At 35.7% G+C, this 23748-nt stretch overlaps 1 protein-coding gene across 2 annotated transcripts in view; it reads left to right on the forward strand.

The window, feature by feature from the left end:
• The window catches only part of ATRNL1 (attractin like 1), a 788891-nt gene that overhangs the window by 68770 nt on the left and 696373 nt on the right, over positions 1-23748 (forward strand). For both annotated transcript variants that reach the window (XM_040486565.1, XM_040486566.1), the window contains exon 8: positions 1121-1376. In XM_040486565.1, the coding sequence (XP_040342499.1) occupies positions 1121-1376 (256 nt within the window). The remainder of the gene's footprint in view (positions 1-1120; positions 1377-23748) is intronic.

Consider the following 23748-nt stretch of genomic DNA (forward strand, 5'->3'; position numbering starts at 1 on the left):
GGAGGGGGAACACAGAGAGAGGGAGGCACAGAAACTGAAGCAGGCTCCAGGCTCTGAGCTGTCAGCACAGAGCCCAACCAGGGCTTGAACTTGTAAACCGTGACATAATGACCTGAGCTGAAGTTGGTTGCTTAACTGACCGAGCCACCCAGGCGCCCCTAGATTGTTCATTTAAAGTGTATATAAATATAATAGATTTTTTTTGTACGTTGATTTTGTATTCTGCAGTGTTACTGAATTCATTTATTAGCTCTAATATTTTTTCTAATTATTATTTTTTATTTCTTAGGATTGTCTGTATACAAGTTCATATAATGTATGAACAGAAATATTTTACTTCTTTTCCAATGTGGATGCCTGTGTTCATTTTTTTTGTTTCTTTGCTTTGGCTAAAACCTCCACTGCAGTGGTGAATATAAGTGGCAAATTGGGCATCTTTGCCTTGTTCCTGACCTTAGTGGGAAAGCATCAGTCTTTCACCATTAAGTATTAATATTAGCTGTGTGTTTTTCTTAGATGCTCTTTATTAGGTTGATGAAATTCCTTTACGTTCCTAGGTTATGGAAATAGTAATGTTGTATATCATTTGTGTATCACTCATTTCAATCATAGGTGGTTGAATTTATTTGTATAATTTATAAGTGCTATAAAGTATCTGTCCATAGCCATGAGAAGTAACAATAATGGGCTCCACATAGTGGACCTACCAGATCATAGTGTGATCTTCCTTTTTGGGCAGTACTTGATGAAAACAGTGAATGACAATAGCACAAAGCAATACACATAGATGGTAACATTTGAAGAACTAGGGACTCAACAACTAAGATAATTATACATGGTTAATTTAACTATATAATATAGCTGTTTTAAATAAAGTATCTTAAGGTAACTTTTTGAAAACATGGGTTTTTTTCCCCCTTCTTCTTGTAAGTAAAAGCATTGTCCCTTCTTGTAAATAAAAACATTGATTCTCATTTGACTTTTTATAAATAAGAACTGTACTTTATACGTGTTGTGAGTTAGGATTACTAAAGTTTAAGTTGAGCCTTTATTTTTAATTAATATATATTGCTGAGGTATGACTATTTTGTTTATTAATACATGTTTTTTTAATTTACAGGAAAACATCTTTATGTATGGAGGCAGAATTGAAACAAATGATGGCAATGTCACAGATGAACTATGGGTTTTTAACATACATAGTCAGTCATGGAGTACAAAAACCCCTACTGTTCTTGGACATGGTCAGCAGTACGCTGTGGAGGGACATTCAGCTCACATTATGGAGCTGGATAGTAGAGATGTTGTCATGATCGTAATATTTGGATATTCTGCAATATATGGTTATACAAGCAGCATACAGGAATACCATATCTGTGAGTTACTTTGAAAATGCAACTATATACTTTTCTTTATTAGTTGGCAATATTTCTATCTTTAATAAAATCTTCATATGAATTTAGCCAAATAGTGAGTTATTTGAAATCAGAATTATTAGCTAAGATTGAAAACTTTTTAATATAAACCTTTTCATTTTGTGTTAGCTTTGGTTTTTTAATATTTATCTTCTTAGCCGAAAGTGGAGAAATGTTACATACCAGTCACACATTTTTCGAGAATTGAGAATATTTATAAATATGAGAAGTTCCAACAGATGGTGCTATTTCTTTGGATTTTACTTATGAGTAAGAACTAAAACTAACCTAGTCTCTTTACTATTCAGTCCATGATTTCAGGATTTTTATTTTTCAGAGTTCTGTTTCTAATCTTACTGCAATATCTCTATCTGTGTATTATTCTTTTAAAGTAAGCTTCCCGAGGATAATCTGTTGGCTTTTATAAGAGATCATTATCTGGTAGGTGAAGGTGACTGAAGTGATCTACATATGACTTTTTGTACTCTCCTTTGTTTTTCTGGTACTTTATTATTTTTTTGAATTCTCTGTGACATTTTCAAACACTTAAAAAAATTGCCTACAAATACTTTTTGATCCCTGTTTGAAGAACATATTCCATTTCTAGCTCTGGTCAGTATTATGAACTCAAGTTTTTGGCTCTTTTGTCTATAGACAACTATATCCAACTATTTAGCATCCTTGTGTAATGTTAATGAGAAATCTCGCTTGCAGATCAACAAGAGAGCCCTTAATGTGCTCAGAAGAAGCCTCCCTTTGCAAATACTCTTGTCTCTCCCCTGCAGTCCTTTCTCAGGTGATCTGTTTATATGTCCCCCACTGCAGTTGGGTGGAGAATGATTATGTATCCTTCTTACTCCTTGGTGCCATTTTACTTTCTTTAAACTCCTCCTCTTCTAAACCACTCAGCTTCGCATCAGACTGTGCCACCTGTTACTTCTTCTTCACTCTCTGTTCACTCCTCAGATCAGTGTGTTGTATTCCTCAAAAAATACAGCTTGTGGCTCATTATCATTATGTCCTGCATAAATTAGCCAAATAATTTTCTTTTTATTTAAAATTTTTTTAATGTTTTTATTTATTTTTGAGAGGAGAGAGAGAGAGAGTGCGCGGGAGAGGGGCAGAGGGGAGACACAGAATCTGAAGCAGGCTCCAGTGCAGGGCTCAAACTAATGAACTGTGAGATCATGACCTGAGCCGAAGTGGAATGCTTAACTGACTGAGCCACTCAGGCGCCCCAGCCAAACATTTTTCTGATTTCAGTATCCACTTACATACTTCTAATACTTAGACTCTCAGTTTTAAAAATAATTTTTAATTAATTAAAAAAAATTTTTTAGTTTATTTATTTATTTTGAGAGAGAGAGACAGAGCACACAAGTAGGGGAGGGGCAGAAAGAGATGGAGAGAGACAGAGAATTCCTAGCAGGTTCCACACTGTCAGCTCAGAGCCCGATGCGGGGCTCGAACTGATGAACTGTGAGATCATGACCTGAGCCAAAGTCAAGAGCTGGATGCTTAATGAGCCAAATGAGCCTCCTGGGTGCCCCTGTCAACTTTTTTTTTTTTTTTAATCTGTCTTTCAGAAATCTTGTTTTCCATCGTGGTTGAGTTGCACTCTCGCTTTGTACTCTTGACCTATACCTCAGTGAATCCCATAATTTCCATTTTAGATATCTTACTCTAAAATGCCACTGGTCTTTCCAGCTTACTCCTTCTAGTACCCAAAGTCTGACAATTCTCCAGCCTTAATAGAGCCTTTAGTCCATCAAACCTATCAGATTTTCACTATCACCCTCTTACCTGTACTTCTAACCTTACCCAGCTTTAAGTTCATAATCACCAGTCTCTCCTCTAACTCTCCAAGTTGACTATGTCATACATTTTCCTCTCTTCAAACTTCCAGCCACTCCCTTCTCCATGATTAGCCTCAGCTGATGACTTTACTTCTTATTTTACTGTGAAAATAGGAGAAATCTAAAGAGAATGTCTGCTGATGGGAACATTTTGGAGTGTAATGGTTAATAAGCAATGCTGCATTGAATAAACTGCTGTGTAACACATTATTGCCATAACAGCTCATGGTGGCATTGAAACGGATGTGCTATCATTGCATTTTTTAGAGGAGCCTAAGAGTTGTTTAAGCAAGAGTTACAAATTTTCTATGTAGAAAGCTTGTTTTGGTTTTTGATTTTGTTATTAACTTTTGGTTTCATTATGGTATTCAGGGAATGTTGTTAAGTATTGTTTCTACTTTTTGTAATTTATTGAGATTTTTTTTTTTTTGTGGGCTATTTTTCAAATTTTATAGGCACTTGAAAAGGAGGTAAATCTTATAATATCAAGGTATGGCATTTGATATATCTATATCTGTATCTAATCTATATCATTTATGTTTGGAACTTAGATTCCTTCCTTCCTTTTTTTTTGTACTTTATCTGTCATGCTCTGAAAATTGAATTAAAGTCTAAAAATGTTAGTTTATTTTTGCCTATTTCTCCTTGTATGTTCTGGAATTTATGCTTTATGAAAGTTGCAAGTTGTATCTTGTAATATTATAAATCGCTTGTTTACTGTTTTTGACTTGGTTTCTACCTTGTGTGATATTAATTTCATGGCTCTTGTTTTTTGCGGGAAGGGCTTTAGCCTTTTCCTGGTAAACTTTTGCCCTCCCTTTCGTTCTTGTTAACCTTTCAGAACCACTTTGTTTTAAATGTATCTCTTGTGTACGAGAAAAAGTTGGATTTTGCTTTGTGATTCCATCTGGTTTTTGTACATTTTGTGTCACTCTGTTGTCTTCTTGTTTTTAGTTATGGCCCTTTTTATGTTTAGGGAGAGTCAAGGCAATTTTTGGTGGGAAGGAGCGTGGTAATTTTTGAGGTCTGCCACCAGTAGGCTTCGTCCACACCCTGTGTTTCGCTTCTGCATGTGTGTGACCTCTTCTGTGTGACTCTCTTGGTTTCACTTGCTGTTTGCATATTCACACCTGATTTGTAGTTTTTTTCTTTCATTCATAGTTTCTCTGGATTTTTAATTTTCTTTTTTCTTTCACTTTCATGTTTTCCTTATTTTTTTATACGCCTTCTCTGAGGATAATGGGAAGTTTCAGAATTAAACTATCACTGTACTTCTACTTGATCCAGAGGTTTTGCTTTTTAAAGTTTTAAAAAATGAATCTGAAGTTAACCAGTACTTTTACCCTTTGATCAACCTCCAGTTTACAGGCTACTGTTTTCCACTGTTTTAATTCATCTTGTTTTGTTTTAAATACATTTGACCTTATTATCGGTATTTTATACTAGGGTCTTAGTCTTTTCTGTAAAGGGCCAGATAGTAAATATTTTAGGCTTGTGGGCCATATGGTCTTTATCACAACTAGGCAATTCTGTTAAAGCATGAAAGCAGCCACAGACAATACATACACAAAGGAGCACGGCTTTGTTCCAGATTGGGCTCCCTTGGGTCTTAGATTGCCCACCCCTGCTCTAGAGAGAATGTGTGCTTCTGGGGACCTATTGACCTTGGTCCAAATTAAATTAAAATTTTGGCATGCATTTTTTTGGGGACCTTATGTGTAGGGTGAATTCATGCCAGAGTGACACAATGTCTAGTTTCGGACCAAAAGTGTCCAAGGGAAGCTGTTTTTATTTTTCACATAGAATCAAGGCTGAAATAGACATTTTCTGGCTGCCTCTGCAGAGCAGATTTAAAAAAAAAACCACTTTCTTGGGGCGCCTGGGTGGCTCAGTCAGTTAAGTGTCCGACTTCGGCTCAGGTCATGATCTCATGGTTTGCGGGTTCGAGCCCTGTGTTGGGCTCTGTGCTGACAGCTCAGAGCCTGGACCTTGCTTTGGATTCTGTGTCTCCCTCTCTCTCCTCCTCCCCCACTCACACTCTGCCTCTCTATCTCAAAAATAAATAAGAACATTTAAAAAAATCCCACTTTTTTAAATTAATTTTTTTAATTAAAAACTCTTTTTTTTAGTTTATTTATTTTGAGAGAGATAGAGACAGAGCACACAAGTAGGGGAGGGACAGAAAGAGAGAGAGAATTCCTACAGGTTCTGCACCGTCAGCTCAGAGCCCGATGCGGGGCTCGAACTCATGAACTGTGAGATCATGACCTGAGCCAAAGTCAAGAGCTGGATGCTTAATGAGCCAAATGAGCCTCCTGGGTGCCCCTGTCAACTTTTTTTTAAATCTCTCTTTCAGAGATCTGAAAGATCTCTTTCCATTGAGGATATAACCCTGATTTTATGTAGAAGCTCTGATGCAGTAATTACCTGGGCTTACCTTTAGTATCAGCCATTAAAACCAAATTTCTTGATTACCCAGTTGGTACATGTCTTCTGTACTCTGCCTTCCTACTGAGTATACTTTGCAGTTCATAGAAGACATTATTTTTTTCATACTTCCCTTTATTTAACAATAAATTCATTCAGCTATGAGACATAGTGGTGATTATACTTTCCAGGGAGATAAGTAAGAAGGCACGTCAGATTTATTCTAATCTTCTGTGTGTGGTAAATGTTGATGTAGGTTGTTAATGGATAAATTCATTGGCTGGTAGGTTTTTGTTTTCATTTGGAAGAGTTTGATAAAAAATTTCACTTGTAGTTTTGGTAAAATTTTAACTATTAGGGTTCTTTTGGTTTAGTCTATAACAAAAATACTATTTATAAGTAAATTTTTCCACAGGGTACTTTTGGTTTGATTTTTGTTTTATTAATTGCATTACCTGTCAGGCACACTTATAAATATAGTATAAGATGGATATGGGAGGAATACATGATTTATGAGTATTATAAGAATAATAGATGAATTATGAGCAGTTCTGTGAATTAAGTACAAAGTAAAACTCATCAACTTTTCTGTAAAAATTAATAATAACAATAAAATTAATGTATTACTTTACCCTATGCATTTTGAATTCATTGCTTATTGAAAGTATGTGGCACCAAATCTAAGTACTTTCACTTTGAAAAGTACTTACAAATAAATGAATATAAAAACAATGGGTAAATTTAGTTTAAAGATGTTAGAATAATTGTTCTATATATCATAGAAAAGTGCTACTTTAGGGAGTGATACTGTATTAAAGTATGGCTGCTTTGAACATAAGTAATGGGATAATTCATCATCTTAGTTACAAGTGAATACTTATTTCCACAGAGAGAATTTTTATTTTTATTTTTGCTTTTTTCAGATCTTAGTGGGAATTACTACTACTGTGTTGTCAGTTTAGGCTCTGTTTTCCTGACTGATTTTAATGGCATCAGGTACCCAAATGTAGGTTGGATTTTCTCTGACTCTCCTTACAAATTTAAAGCTTCTAGAAAACCAAGGAAAAAAAATATTTTTGTGTTAAAGATGGGACTATCTCTTTAACCAGCATTGTGGTGAGGGTAACTGAAAACAAAGCTGACATTAAGCAGAGTAATTACCAAAAAGAGGGTATTTTGCTAGATAAAAATTTGCTCAGAAATATACTGTCTTTAAATTAAAAAAATTTTTAATGTTTATTTTTGAGAGAGAGAGAGACAGAGACAGAGACAGAATGTGAGTGGGGGAGGGGCAGAGAGCGAGGGAGACACAGAATCCGAAGCAGGCTTCAGGCTCCGAGCTGTCACCACAGAGCCCGATGTGGGGCTTAAACTCATGAACCACGACATCATAGCCTGAGCTGAAGTTGGACGCTTAACTGACTGAGCCACCTAGGTGCCCCTAAATTTTTTTTTAATTTATTTATTTTTGATAGGGGCAGAGAGAGAGAGAAAGACACAGAATCTGAGGCAGGCTCCAGGCTCTGAGCTGTCAGCACAGAACCTGATGCAGGGCTCAAACCTACGAACTGTGAGATCATGATTTGAGCTGAAGTTGGATGCTTAACTGACCGAGTTATCCAGGTGCCCCTGAAATATACTTTTAAGCATTTTAATCTCATCTTTATGTAGAAATTTTAAAAACAGAAAAAACTCCCAGTTAACATACTTCAGAATGACCCTTATTCAACTTTTAATAATATTGCAAATGATTGCAACATATTTCTGGTTTTGTGCTTAGTACTGTGACTCTTCTTTGAGAGTTTTGTAATATAATTTAGAACAAAGAGACCATTTACTTAATTTATCTTTAATTATCTGAATTGGATCGTTATAGATTAGCATTAAAAAATCTAAGATACTAAAGAATATTTAAAAATTTTTTTTTTCAACGTTTATTTATTTTTGGGACAGAGAGAGACAGAGCATGAACGGGGGAGGGTCAGAGAGAGAGGGAGACACAGAATCGGAAACAGGCTCCAGGCTCTAGGCTCTGAGCCATCAGCCCAGAGCCCGATGCAGGGCTCGAACTCACGGACCGCGAGATTGTGACCTGGCTGAAGTCGGATGCTTAACCGACTGTGCCACCCAGGCGCCCCTAGAGAATATTTTTAAACTGCTGAGACTGTAGGTATTATCACTGCTGTTTTAAGACTTTTTTAGAGTTTTGAGCTAAGGAACACCTCTAGACATTGGGTTGATGTTGTAGTTTATAGGAGCAGATTTTGTTTCTACTTGGTTTCAGACATATGCAATAATGCATATCAACAAGTGATGAATCAGGTATTTTCCCTTACCTCTGCTTGAATTTATTTCGAGCAGGATGATGCAGACAATAAAAAGTAAATACTACAGGCATGGATGCTTATGATGTGTTTGAAGATAGTAAGTTTTATAAAAATAGAGCCGGATCAGGGGATTGAGGATACTGAGGGTGGGAGGTGGTTACAAAATAGGAAGGCCAGGGTAGATCTCACTGAAAACATGAGTTTTAAGCAAGAATTGAAGGAAGTGAAGGATTTTGCTATGTGGATATCTGGGGGAAGAGTGTTCTCTGGAAGCAGGAGCCGCTAGTGTAAAGGCAAGAACATGCAGAGCATGTCTAAGGGACAGTAAAGAGACTGGAGAAGAGAGTATAGAAAGTGAAAATGAACAGAGGAGGTTAGAGAAGTAATTAGGAAGCGAGATCTTTGGGTTTTTGCCTTGCCTTTGTTTTTTTCTTGAGTTAAATGGAGAGACATTGCAAGATTTTGAGCAGAGCAATGACATATTTTTAAATGCATCATTTTGTCTTGCATCATTTTGTCTGTGTTGAAAATAAACTCTAGGGAGGAAAGACAGAGGCAAGGAGGCCAGTGAGGGAGTTGTTACAGTAATGTGAGCAGTGAGGTGGCTTAGATCAGGGTGGTAGTATTGGAGATGATGAGAATTAGTCAATTTGATCTATATGTTTTAAAAGTAGAAATAATAGTATTTGCTGAGGGTTTGGATGTAAAGTCTGAGATCAAAGAGAGGAAAGAGACAAGGATGATTCCAATGTTTTTGGTCTGAGCATCTGGAAAGATGAATGCCATAATGAATGTAGAAGATGGTGAAGCAGGTTTGAGGTGAAGGTGGTTTGAAGGTCAGGAGTTTAGTTTGGATATGTTATATATAAGTGAGATATCCATTAGACATTAAAGTAGACTACAGAGAGATCTGGGCTGGAGATGTGAAGTTGCGAACTCGTAGAATGTAGATGGTATTTAAAGGCCCGAGACTGGATCACGTCACTAAGGAAATGGGTATAGATAGAAAGAAGAAAAGGATTGGGCCCTACGGTGTTCCATAAGAAGGAGAAGAAAATGAGCAAGGAAAAATGGTGTTGTGAACTAGAAGCCAAAAAGATTATTAAAGAAAAGTAATCAACCTTGCCAAATGTTACTCTGCTGATGGCTCAAGGAAAATGATTTCTAAGGATTGGCCATTAACTTTAGTACTGTGCAGGTGATAGGTGATTTTGCCAAGAACACTTTATGCAGTGAGGGGAGGGTAGTAAAAGCCTGACTGGATTGGATTTAGGAGGGAGGGAGAGTGGAACTGGAAACAATAGGCGAAGTCAACTCTTTCAAGGAAATTTACTTGTAAAGGGGAGCAAAGAAGTTAGCAGAAATGCAGGAAATACAGGATCTTTTTAAACTTGGATTTTCCCGGAAGCAGACTGTTAAACAAGGATTCAGGTGAAAGAGTTTTATTTGGGAAAATGCAAGTAACACTGTTTGAGGAGTTGAGAAGTAATGCCAGCATGAGAAGGTGTCCATGAAAGTGTCCACTAATAAAGCCAAAAACCACAGGAGTGATGGAGTTTTCAAATTAACACTTTATCTTTGAAATTTCCTTCTTTAACTTTTAAACTTCTTGTTAGTTGATGAGTCCTGTGGTTTGTGTCTCCAAAAACAATCCACCCTTTAGCTGAAGATACGTTTCACTCAGGGTGGTGTCTTTTATATGAAAATTGTGCATAGATGTATAACAATAGAATACTTGACAAAATAGCTTATGTGGGCCACACACAAGTAGATCTGGCAGAAAATTTTCCATGAGGACGCCCTGGTGCACAGCTTCTAAAAGTGATGTTGAGCTGTCAGGAGTGACAGTGACAGTAACCAACAAGCTTTATGCACAGAATTATTGGAAAAGTCAGGAAAATGCGTAATGAAGAGATTGGCTTGCAGTAAATGCTCCCTAGACTTTTAAGTAACAATGTGAAGGTGGCCTTTATATATGTATAATGGTGAAAAGACTCTTATTCCACAGCTATATTCACTGCATTTTTCATTTTTTGGAAGTGGTTTAATTTTCCTCTAAATTCCTCTCTTTGTTTATAAATGAATGTGACATATATACTGCTTTATATTTGTACTTACATGCTTCTGAGAAGTTAATTTTAGAGCAGGAATCCTGCCGTACGCCTCTCTTTATGTGTGCTTTCCAGTAAAGTGCCAGGTATTAAGTGCTTGGTAAGTATTTGGATGAATGAATAGGGTTTTGAACACATATTCTTTAAAAGTTGTATCTATGTATTTCCTTACTGTTATTTAAAGTCTGTTAGCCAAGTTTAAAAAAATTTTTTTTAATGTTTTTATTTATTTTTGAGACAGAGAGAGACAGAGCATGAGCAGGGGAGGGGCAGAGAGAGAGGGCGACACAGAATCCGAAGGAGGCTCCAGGGTTTCAGGTGGCAGCACAGAGCCCAACATGGGGCTCGAACTCACGAACTGTGAGATCGTGACCTGAGCTGAAGTCGGACGCTTAGCCAACCGAGCCACCCAGGTGCCCCAATAAGAGGATATTTATTAAAAAACATAACCATTTCTTATAGTCCTTCAAGTTTTCACATTATAATCATATTCCTTAAAAAATTACTGAATTTTTAAAAAGTTTTCTGCTTCTCCACTATTCCAAAATCTAGAATTTCTTTTTATGGATTTGTTCTTAAAAATAGCTTTTTATACATGTATACTTATATTGCATATTGTTTTGCTTCCTTGGTTTAGAGTTTTATAAAAAGGAAATAATATTTTGGGGTGCCTGGGTGGCTCAGTCGGTTGGGCGTCCGACCTCGGCTTGGGTCATGATCTCACAATCTGTGGGTTTGAGCCCCGCGTCCGGCTCTGTGCTGGAGCTTGGAGCCTGCTAAGGATTCTGTGTCTCCCTCTCTCTCTGTCCGTCCCCAGCTTGTGCTCTGTCTCTGCCTCTCAAAAGTAAATAAATAAACATTAAAAAAAAATGAAAAAAAGAGAGTCCTTATTTCTTTAAAAAAAAAAAAAGGAAATAATATTTTTACAGTTTTCTGAGGCTTTCTTCTATTTCATTCACCACTGTATTACCAAGATTCATCTATGTTGTTGCGTATTACTGTACTTAATGCCTTTGCATTACTGTATTTCATTATATGACTCTATCATCATTCCTTTATCCATTCTCCTGTTTGTTTATGAGCTTTTGGGTTGGGTATCTGGTTAAATTCATCCACAGCAACAATTTTGAGACACCTTGATAAAAATACCATATTTTAAAAGATAAGTCCTCAGGATTTTCAGGCAGAAAGATAAAATATCTTACAAGGATAAGAGATTAGCTTAGTATTAGATTTTTCAAAAGCAACATACAAATCAAGGCAACCAAGGAGCAAGTTTTTCAAGAAAGTCAAGGAAATAAGTGTAGGTTAAGGGTTTTATATCTTGCCAAACTGTCCTTCCAAGTGTGAAGGTTATAGAAAAAACTGTTTGAACATGGAAAAACTCAGGTGATTCTGTGTATATGTGCCCTTACCTGAGAAATGTAGTAGAGTAGAAATGTGCAGAATTTTTTGTAAAGGTATATAGATTGTAAACAATTTAGGCTTTGTATGCCACACAATCTCTGTTGTCGCTACTCCATTCTGCTATTGAAGCTGTACGCATGCAGTGGTGTAACATACATTAATGAATGAGTGTGGCTGTATTCCAATAAAACTTGATTTACAGAAACAGTTGTTGGGCTGGATTTAGCCTGTGGACTGTAATTTGTCAACCCCTCTCCTAGAGAATAAGCTTCATCTAACAAAGAGATGAATGGGAACACTTCAGTAAAAGACTGGTGGAGAAAGTTTCATGTATTTAATTTTAGAGCTAAGACTGAAACACCAGTAGGGGTGTCAGGCAACAACTAATATGCAGATATTATGTCTTCCTTCCAACGAGAAAGAATGCAACTAAAAATGGGAGGAGGGTGAGACAAAAGGGAAAGCAGAGAAGGAACCTAGACTCCTATAAGAGTCAAAGGATGCTGTTTAACTTGGTCTGCATTTAGGTCGATTGGTCCCAATTTTGTTTTTTTGGGCAGACCCAACATTCTGTGAAGACTGTTATTTCGTAAATGCCATTCTTTTTTTAGAAGTCTTCGGGAGAACAAAGAGAACATTTACTTACTTAAAAAATATAGAATAAAATATTCTGTGTGCAATTACCGGATGGATATATTGCATGCTTTTACAAATCTAAGATATACTATAGGATCTTAGTGTTTATTTTTATTACGTTTTGAAACACTTTCCTGTTTCATCATCCTAGAAATTAATTGCTCATCAGTTATTACCAACCATGCTAAAAAAAAAACTAATAAGAAAACAAGTTGCTTGGAAGGGAGATGCTAGGATGAAATGTATGGTCACTTTCAGCTTTCTTATTGCAGTGCCCAGAGTGTTTTATTACATATAAAGAAGGCATAAAAGAAAACTGGAGGCTCCATCATTGGATCCTGCTCTTAGCTTTTATTGAACACAATAATTGGATTCAATGAGATAGCAGGGTTGTGATCCTAATGTCAGAGGAAGTAGAATTCAGGCCATCAAAATATTATATGAGTCAAGAATACCTTATATTAAAAACCACAATTCAACATGAAGATATAATATGTAATAGAAGAATATCTATGTGCCCAATAGCCCAGCAGCCAGCTATTTAAAACAGAAACTACAGGCAATGCAAAGGGAAGTAGATAGCACCAATGTCTTTACAAAACAGTTCAAACATTACTTTTTATGACAAGACAGAAAGTAAGACAAGGTAAAAAAAAAAAATCTAAACAACGTAATCAGTAAAGCGGTGTTAAGATTATATGTCAAAAAACACAGCCTCATTATGGACGATGTTATCTTCTCAAGTGCTTTTGGAAAACTCACAAAAAACGAGTTGATCATATATTAGGATGAAAAGAAAATGAGTAGATTCCCAAAAGTGGGAATATTAAATAAAACCTTTCTAATGGTTGAAAGGGGAGATATAAACTTTAGTTACAAAATTGCTGAAAAATAATGGCAGTAAAATCAATACATATAGGAGTCTATGAGATAAATTTATACAGTTATCAGAGGAATATTTATAGCATTAAACAACTCTATTAATATGAATGAAAATAGGTGAACCACAGTCCCAACTCAAAAAGCAGAAAATAGGGGAGCCTGGGTGGCGCAGTCGGTTAAGCGTCCAACTTCAGCCAGGTCACAATCGCGTGGTCCGTGGGTTCGAGCCCCGCGTCGGGCTCTGGGCTGATGGCTCAGAGCCTGGAGCCTGTTTCCGATTCTGTGTCTCCTTCTCTCTCTGCCCCTTGCCCGTTCATGCTCTGTCTCTCTCTGTCCCAAAAATAAATGAACGTTGGAAAAAAAAAATTAAAAAAAAACAAAAAGCAGAAAATAGAACAAACTACACACACACACACACACACACACACACACACACGTACAAGGAAGCAAACAATAAAAATAAAATCAGAAATTATTGATGTAAGAACAGAAAGACAATAAATCAATTTAATACATTATAATTCTATTTTTAAAAATAATAAACCACTAGGGAGAAACCGCAAATATACAAAATAAGAAATGACAAGGGGAAAATGATATTGGTAAAGATTTTTTTTTGAGTTTATTTATTTATTTTGGGAGAGAGAGCAGGGAGGGGGCAGACAGAGAGTGGATTCCAAGCTGGGTCCGCACTGTCAACACAGAGCCTGACACAGGGCTGGAGCTCGGGAACTGCAAGATAATGACATGAGCCCAAATCAAGAGGTGGGTACTTAACGGACCTCTGAGCCACCTTAGTGCTCCAAGAGGAAATTAAAAAAAAAAAAAAGGACTACTTTTTACATCTATGCAAATACATTTGAAAATTTAGAAGAAATGGATAATTTCTTAGAAAATAACAGTTTTCTAAAATTGAACCCAGTAGAGATAGAAAGTTTATATAGATGAATTTCCACAGGAAAAAAATAGAGAACTCAACAGGCCTAGATGATGTTATAGGTTAAGTTTAGCAGTGCTCATAAATTGTTTTAGGCACTAGAAAAGGAAGGATTGTTGTAGAAAGGAAATTTAACATCGCCACTTAACCTGATACAGTTATCTTAGAAATAGAAGATTATAGACCTATATGACGCAGAATGAATTAAATGCTTTCTCTTAGATATCACTACAAAAATCTTAAAATGAATGAACTTCATTGCACACCAAGAAAATAATATACCATAATCGAGTGGAATATATAATTAGGATTCCAAGGATGATTCACTTTCGAGAAATGCATTAATAAAATTCACAATGTAGGTCTAGTGACCATGCTAAACAATCCCATTCCTAATTAAAACCCATGACAAATTGAAGTGGGTGTTTGAACACAATAAATGTTATCTATTTCAATCCCAAAGCCAGCATCTGATATGGAGAAAAAGGCATTTGTGTTAAGGTCCAGACCAAAACAAGGGTGCGCAAAATCTTCATAACTATTGAACATTTTTCTGGAGGTAGTAGAAGAAACAATTAGAGGAATAGGAATTCGATAAGGAGAACTTAAACTATTTGCAGGTGATAATAGAATTCCTGAAAAACCTGACACAGTAATAGGACTAACTGAAATAATAAAACAATGAAAGAATTCAGCAAGGTAACAGGTTATAAAATTAATATGCAAAAATCAATATCCTTCATGTATGCTATACACAATAGGCAATTAGAAGACCTACGGAAGAGAAAATACATTTGGAATAGCTAAAATGAAGCTAAATCACTTAGGTATATATTTTTTTTTGACAAGAAATGTTCAACTTTCTTTAGAGAAAACTATAAACCATTCTTGAAGGTCACTAATGTAGGAACAAACCCCCACCTATTTATCTAACAAAAATGCATACCAATTCCATTTCAAGGAATTCATGCTTCAGTTATATCTCCAGAAATGCAAAAATACATTTAAAAAAATTGGTATGGACAAAGTTATTCCTTGTGACATTATTTGGAAACTCCTTCAGTGCAAACATAACAGAGTGGCGTATAAAGAAAGCATGGTGCATCCACATTTGTGGTATACTATGCAGTTGCAGAAAAGAATGAAGAACTCTTTGAAATCATATGGAGTGATTTATTTACAGGATATGTTAAGTGACCAAGTGCAAAAAAGTGTATATCACATGCTACTTTTTGTGGAGAGATGTAGGGGAAATCAGAAAATATCCTTTATCTCTTTATTTTGAGAGAGAGCACAAGTGGGGAGAGAGGGGGAGAGAGAGAATCCCAAGCAGTCTCCGTGCTGCCAGCCCAGAGCCAGATGTGGGGCTCTAACTCACGAAACCGTGAGATCATGACCTGAACTGAAAGCAAGATTCGGACACTTAACCGACTGAGCCACCCAGGCGTCTCCAGAAAATATTTTTATGCCTGCCTATATGAGCAGAAATGAACACTGGAAGGATAAACTAGAACACAGTGATGTTGGTTACCTACAGAAGATGGGGGAGAGTGGTGTGGGAAGGGTAGGGAATGAAAGTATCCTTCTCAGTAGTTTTGATTTTTAGAAGCATATTGATCATCTGCTTAAAAAAATCAACAAGGAAGAAAACTCCAGAACAGTGCAAACTGAAACAAAACTCAACCATGTTTCAGATGAATAACACAATCACACTGAAAGCAGGAGAGCAGAACTAATCCACGTGCCTTTTTAACACAGCATCTGGTTACGCGTCCTCATTATTTGGGAAGAAGTGCAAGCAGATTTTTTAGGTTGGTTCTTTGAAGGTTTGGGTGAAGCAGTTCTACATTATTTTTGGTGTATTGCCAGATTGAAAAAAAATGAGAAAATGTGAGCTAAAGTTCTCAAGGTAGAAAGCAGGAGGTACAAATATGAAATGGAGAAGGCAAGGAATAATCCTGCCTGGTGGATTGGAATTGGAGGTATCAGTGAGAGCTTGTGATTAGTAGGTAGACAGACAGACAAACGGGCAGGCAGGCTCACAGTTCCAGATGTAGGTTCTTCTGAAAGGGCCTTGAAGCCAAGACACCCCTGTGGTAGTGAGCACAATGATCATCCATATTCTCAGATCCAGTTTCTAATAACATTACCAAGAAGAGAAAGCAGGGCTCCTTGGAGAAATGGCTCTTTCTACGGTTGTGGCAGGAAAAAAAAAGATGAACTTGGTATATCTTATTATATCACATTAAGGAAGTGCTCACGAAAATGATAGGTCCTGTCAAAAGAACATAGGAATCAGCTTGAAGGGGTTTGGTAAAATCTGGGATACTTTGAGCATCAAAATAATTTAGGAAAGTAGTAAATTATAAACTTGAAACAATAGGAATTTGTGAACTTACACAGATAATGGACAGACCAACGGACAGAGGAGGGGGCGAAACCTGTTTCTTACACAGAATGCTGACTGGCATTGCTGGAATTGAAAAATCATCATTTTGCGTAACTGTAGTAAAAATTGGTTTGGGAAAGAATCCTCAATAGATGTTAAGTCTGTGGGGGTAGGGACAGATTTTTGATGAGATATGCATGATATTAAAGTGTCTTTCCCACAGATTGTTTATAGGTTACAGGAAAGAATAGTACTTTGAGTGATCAAAATTCACATCACAAACCATGGGAAATCGCACATTGTGTCCCTCTGGATATGATAGCTGCTGAGAGCAACATCACTTATAGTAAGGCTTGGCAAACTTCATCTGTGCAGGTTCAGACAGTAAATATTTTGGGCTTTGTAGATTATACAGTCTCTGTTTCATCCACTCAGTTCTGCCAGTGAAATTTGAAAGCAAGCCATAGATAATATGTAAATGAATAAATATGCCTGTGTACCAAAAATATTTATTTACAAATATGAGCCGCTAGCTATTATTTGGTCTATGGGTCACAGGTTTCCTACCGAGGACTGCAAACCTGAGTCTAATCATTAAGCAGTATCATACAAACCTCAAATGAGGAACTTTGTCTTTAAAAAGGGGAAGAGTTTTATTCTTCAAAAATGTCGATGTCACGAGAGACAAAGGCTGAAAAATTGTTCCAGAGTAAAGGAGGCTTAAGAAACATGGCAACTGGGGTGCCTGGGTGTCTCAGTCAGTTGAGTGTTCAATTCTGGTTTCAGCTCAGGTCATGATCCCAGGGTCACAGAATCAAATCCCGCAGCAGGCTCCACGCTGGGTGTGAAGGCTGCTTTGGATTCTCTCTCCTTCTGCCCCTCTCTCCTGCCACTCACATACATGCACTCTCTCTCTCTCTCTCTCTCTCTCTCTCTCTCTCTCTCTCTCTAAAAAAAAGAAACCAGAAACATGACAACTGAATATGGTAGGTGACTTCTGACTGTATCTTTGTGTTGGATGAAAAAATGCTATGAAGGGCATTATTGGCTCAATTTACAAACTGAAATATTTATGTGTATTAAAGCATTCTATAAATGTTGAATTTCTTGATATTAATAGCTGTAATATGGTTATGTAAAAAGAAAGTCTTTGTTATTAAAATATACACCAAAATATATAGGGGTAAGAGGAATGATGTATACAGTTATTGTGCTTGTGTGTGCCCGAATGCATGTGTGTGTGTGTGTGTGTGTGTGTGTGTGTGTGTGTGTGTGTGTGTAGAGAGAGGGAGGGAGAAGGAGAATAATAAAATGGAACAAAGCATGAACAATTAATGAATCTGAGAAATGGGTATATGGGAAATCTTCGACTACTCTCGGAACTTGTTTGTACCCTTGAAATTGTTTCCAAATAAAATGCTAAAAATAGGCTACAAGGAGTGGATGTGTATTTTTTCATATTTGTTTATATAGGGTATGTATTTGAAGTGATGATTACAAAGAGTTCCTCTGAACTTCCTCTGGCAGTGAAGGAAACGTCAGTTTGTCCTTTCTGCTATGCTTAGAATTATGGCTTTTAGGGAATCTGTAAATCTCAGAGGGGACTTATGTGGATGGTTTTACTAACTTGGACCATAAAGCTATTCTGGGTTAGTCCTGAGGGAAATTTATTTCACTTTAGGTTAGCAATACCTCATAAACTTTCTAAGAATCTCAATGTGAGTCTCAAGGTTAGTATAATATTAATGTTTTGCTTTAGTATTTTTCATGCTTTTAGAATTTGGAAGGTGTAGTTGGGAAGCCATTATTAATGCCATTTTATCTTAACTTTTTTCCTTTTGATTTAAAAACCAAGAGATGATATTTTTAGTTTTTTTTCTCTGTAAGGATAGTGATATGTTACTTTCTCTTCAGCTCTTAACATCACGTGTTTTTCAAAATTTGGTCGTGTAAATTGGATATTGCTTTTCAGCACACTAGTGCCTGAAAATACAGATCTATAGAACAGATGTATCAGGTGGTGGAAATTAGGGATTTTTAATAGAGGAAATCTCTCCTTTAAAAATAATTCAATCATAGGAATCATAAGATGTGTACTTTTACTGTCTTAAATTAGGTTTGGCGTTTGATACGGAATTTCATTTGTGAAGAACTTTTCAGGACTAATTAGATAAAGTAAAATAGTTTCAATGTAATAAGTAAAATATTGCTTTAATAAATTGCTTAGTCTGTATGACAGAAGCTGCTGTTCAGATTATATATATATTTTCATGTTTTCTAAATGTTTCAGAATATATCACAATAAAAAGACTCAGTTTTGGTAAGTGAAATTATTACATCATATGTTTTTAAAACTGTTTAAAAGCTATATGAATATTCTGTATCTTAAAATATGCATTGGTTACATTAAAAAATTTCACTACATGTGTATTCAAGACTCAGAAAATTCAGGTCTTTTTCTGTTTAACATTGTTTCACTGATGGAGATCTTGGTCCCTTACAAGGCAGCCACTGTATTGTATATTTTTTAAAAATTCTATTTATATTTAGAAGACATATGCACATCTTATAAATTTGTACTTGATTTTTCATGACTGTATAGAACTGTACAGGTGCAAATTACTCCTGCTTCCACATATTGGCCCTGCAGATGTTTTGAGATATCTTACTTTCCACTTACCTTCTATTCTTCAGACAAGCATCTCTACTTCCTTCGGTCTTCCCTGAAGGTGAACAGGGTTTCCATTCATATCTTTTGTTAATGCCTTAAATGAACACAGATATTAATGATTTAAAGACTATTTTGTAGTAATGAGAATAGCGGCTAACGTTTTCTGAGGCTGTACTCTGTGCTAGGTGGTGGTGGTAACTACTTTACACATGTTAACTCAAAGTGAACATGTAAATATAAACTATTCTTTTCAAGTTCTATAAGTAAGGGAACTGAGGCACAGAGGTCTCACACAAGTGGCCAGTGCACACCCAGCTAGTAAAAGGGGAGATTGGATTATATAATTATAAAATACACAGTATCTTAGTTGACCTTTTGTTATCTTTAGCACTCTCTCTGGACAAATTACACTTTGTAATAACCTATTCAGAGTTAATAGAGCTAACAGAGCATGGTGTCTTATCTAATGTGAGACTATTACTTCCCCTAGATATATTTTATTTTATACTGATATTACTGTGATGACTTAACAGTCTAAAGAAAACAAAACTTTTACTTAGTTCATTATTTTTTTTTTTTTGTTTTTTATACAATTACTGTGAAGGGAGGTATACTCCATCCTATACTTGTTTATTTAACGGTGGTAACTCTGTGAAGGGCCTGACATTTATTATTAAATGAGTTTCAGCCCATCATTACTATTGATTCATGATTCTGGTATCTAAAGACTTAACTTATCTTGTCCTTTGATTGGGTCAGTGGTCATTTAATATTAAAGTACAACTTCTTTGCCTTCATCCTAGAAATTTACAAAAAATGTGGAAGAGTAAACCATTGGCAATTAAAAAAAAAGATGGAGACTGTGCAGATTAAAAGAGATTTAATAGACATATCAGACAACTGCAGTGTATGGATCTCATTTGGATCCTGCTTCCAAACAAACTTAAAAAAAGCTTATAAAATAAGTAGGAATTTGAACACTGACTGGAAACTTCCTTATGTTAGACAATTACTAATTATCTGGTTTTGTTTTTATTTTTTTGAGAATTGCAGTGCAGACCTCTAGGGTTTTAGAGTAAAGCTGTATGTAATCTCTTCTACAGATAACTTTTTGAGAAACCGTTTCTGTTTTGCTGGATTTGCTGCCTGGTGTATAATTTTGTTTCCATTATCTGGAAGACTTTCAGTTGTTACTACTTTTCCCAAAAATGTTTGGTAGAAATTGGTGAAGTCATCTGGGTCTGGAGTTTTCTTTGTGGCAAGGTTTTATTTATTTTTATTATTTTTTTCTTTTCAATATATGAAGTTTATTGTCAAATTGGTTTCCATACAACACCCGTGCTCATCCCAAAAGGTGCCCTCCTCAATACCCATCACCCACCCTCCCCTCCCTCCCACCCCCATCAGCCCTCAGTTTGTTCTTAGTTTTTAAGAGTCTCTTATGCTTTGGCTCTCTTCCACTCTAACCTCCCCCCCCTTTTTTTTCCTTCCCCTCCCCCATGGGTTTCTGTTAGGTTTCTCAGGATCCACATAAGAGTGAAACCATATGGTATCTGTCTTTCTCTGTATGGCTTATTTCACTTAGCCTCACACTCTCCAGTTCCATCCATGTTGCTACAAAGGGCCATATTTCATTCTTTCTCATTGCCATGTAGTACTCCATTGTGTATATAAACCACAATTTCTTTATCCATTCATCAGTTGCTGGACATTTAGGCTCTTTCCATAATTTGGCTATTGTTGAGAGTGCTGCTATGAACATTGGGGTACAAGTGCCCCTATGCATCAGTACTCCTGTGTCCCTTGGATAAATTCCTAGCAGTGCTATTGCTGGGTCATAGGGTAGGTCTATTTTTAATTTTCTGAGGAACCTCCACACTGCTTTCCAGAGCGGCTGCACCAATTTGCATTCCCACCAACAGTGCAAGAGGGTTCCCGTTTCTCCACATCCTCTCCAGCATCTATAGTCTCCTGATTTGTTCATTTTGGCCACTCTGACTGGCGTGAGGTGATACCTGAGTGTGGTTTTGATTTGTATTTCCCTGATAAGGAGCGACGCTGAACATCTTTTCATGTGCCTGTTGGCCATCTGGGTGTCTTCTTTAGAGAAGTGTCTATTCATGTTTTCTGCCCATTTCTTCACTGGGTTATTTGTTTTTCGGGTGTGGAGTTTGGTGAGCTCTTTATAGATTTTGGATACTAGCCCTTTGTCCGATATATCATTTGCAAATATCTTTTCCCATTCCGTTGGTTGCCTTTTAGTTTTGTTGGTTGTTTCCTTTGCTGTGCAGCTTTTTATCTTCATAAGGTCCCAGTAGTTCATTTTTGCTTTTAATTCCCTTGTGGCCAGGTTTTAAAACAAGATATTCAATTAATCTAATAGTTATAAATCTACTCAGGTTTTTTTCTCTCTTCTTGTCAGAATTAGCATTCAGTTATTGTCTCAGAATTTGTCTATTTTATCTAAATCTTCAAGTGTATTGACCTAAAGTTCTTCATAATATGCTGTTAGTGAAGTTTAGAATATTTTATAGCTGTGCCTCCTTTAAATTACTAATATTGGCTTATTTCAGCCTTCTTTTTGTCTTGAGCAGATTCTGCAGAGGATAATGTTAATACTTTTCAAAGTACCAGCTTTTGAGGTTAATGATTTGTTTTGCATATTCATTCAGTTCTTATTTTTTTTATGATTTCCTTTTAATATATTTTGATTTGTTAAGCTTTTTCCCTTTCTTTATATTGATGTGTATAATTCATTGTCTTTCAGGTTTTTCTTTTTTAAAGTTGTTTTTTAAAAAACATATGCATTTCTTCTTTATAGTGTCTTTTAAAAAGCAGAGATTTTAAATTTGGATAAAATATAATTGTCAATTTTTTATGGTTTGTGGTTTTTGTGTTCTAGCTAATAGATCTTTGTCAAGGTCACAAAGGTTTTTCTCTTGCACTTTCTATTAGCTGTTTATAGTTTTGACTCTTATCCTCAGATCTTTCATCTGTTTGAATTAATTTTCATATATGATATGAAGTAAGGACTGAGTGTTTTTTTTTTAATATCCTAATTCTCCAATAACATTTGTTGAAAAGATTTTCCTTTCTCCATTGAATTACCTTGGTTAATGTCATTTGTATATATGTTTTAATTTTGGACTCTTTTTTGATCCAGTGATGTACATTATATTTACTCCACAAACACACTTTATTGATTATGGTAGATTTATAAATCAGGCAGTATAAATCCTCTGTCCTTTTTTCTATTTTCAAAAAGTTTGGTCTATTCTATGTACTCTACATTACCGTTATAAAATTTAGAATCGGCTTGTCAATTTCTTTTAAAAAAAGATTGTAGGGATTTTAATTGAGGTTGAGTTACATATAGAGGGGAAAATTGAGTCTAACAGTATTGATTCTTCTAAGTCATGGACACAGTGTATTTCAGTATTATTTAGGTCTTTAACATTTTCAGCAATGTATTATGATTTTCAGCGTGTTGCACACAGTTTGCTAAATTTATATGTAAGTATTTAATATTTTTATGTTATTGTAAATGGCATTTTGCAGGTATTTGTGTAGTGTAGTGATTATCATGTTTGCCTGTAAATGGCATTTAAAATTTCAACTTATAATTGTTGATTGCTAGTATATAGAAAAGCAATTGATTTTTCATATTGAACTGGTATTTTGCAACTTTGCTTAACACATTTATTAATCCTGGTAGCTTTTTTTATTATCTGCATAGAGAATCATGTGTTAAAATCATGCTAGTAAATTCTTCCTTTTCAACTTGTATACCTTTTACTTATTTTCTTTGTATTTTTTCAGTGGCAGTACCTCTGGTACAGTGCTGAGTAGGAGTAGTGGAAGCAGATAATCCTGCCTTTTTTCCTATTTTAGGAGGGAAAGTTCCAGTCTTTTAATTATTATGTTAGTGGTATGCTTTCTAGATGCTTCTTATCAGGTCAAGGAAATCTAGTTTGCCGAGTCTATTTCATCGATGATGTTAAATTTTGTCAAATAATTTTTCTGCATCTGTTGGGAAGATCATTTGTCCTTTTATTATAAATTTTTTTATTTCTTAATATAGTGAATAACACTGACTTTCAGATGTTAAACAACTATTGCATTTGTGGGCAAACCCTATTGGTCATAATATATTATCCTTTTCATATATTGCTAGAATTGATTTGCTAAAAATATTAAGGATTTTTATGTTTGTGCTCATCAGAGATATTGGACTAGTTTTCTGTTTTTATAATGTCTTTGTCTGATTTTGCAGTCTGCGTAATGATAGTGATTTGGGGAGTGTTTCCTTCCATTCTATTTTCTATAATAAGAGTTTGTGTAGAATTGGTATTATTTCTTTCTCAAATGTTTGATGGAACTCACCAGTGAAACTGTCTGGCTCATGAGCCTTCTTTGTCAGAAAGATTTTGACTATAACATTTATTTTCTTTAATAAATGTTAGAGATACTCAAGTTACCCATTTCTTTGTGAATGAGCCTTGGTAGTTTATCTTGGAAGTTTGTCCATATCATTGAGATGGTAAATTTGTTGGCATAAAGTCATTAATTTATATTCTTATTATTCTTTTTAATATTTGTAAACTGTGTAGTGATACCTTTCTTATATCTGATATGAATAATTTGTGTCTTCTCTTGTCAGGTTGACTAAAGGTTGATAAGTTAAACAACT

Source organism: Herpailurus yagouaroundi, unplaced genomic scaffold (genome assembly GCF_014898765.1).
Source record: "Herpailurus yagouaroundi ecotype Mexico unplaced genomic scaffold, PumYag 163, whole genome shotgun sequence".
Taxonomy (NCBI): Eukaryota; Metazoa; Chordata; class Mammalia; order Carnivora; family Felidae; genus Herpailurus; species Herpailurus yagouaroundi.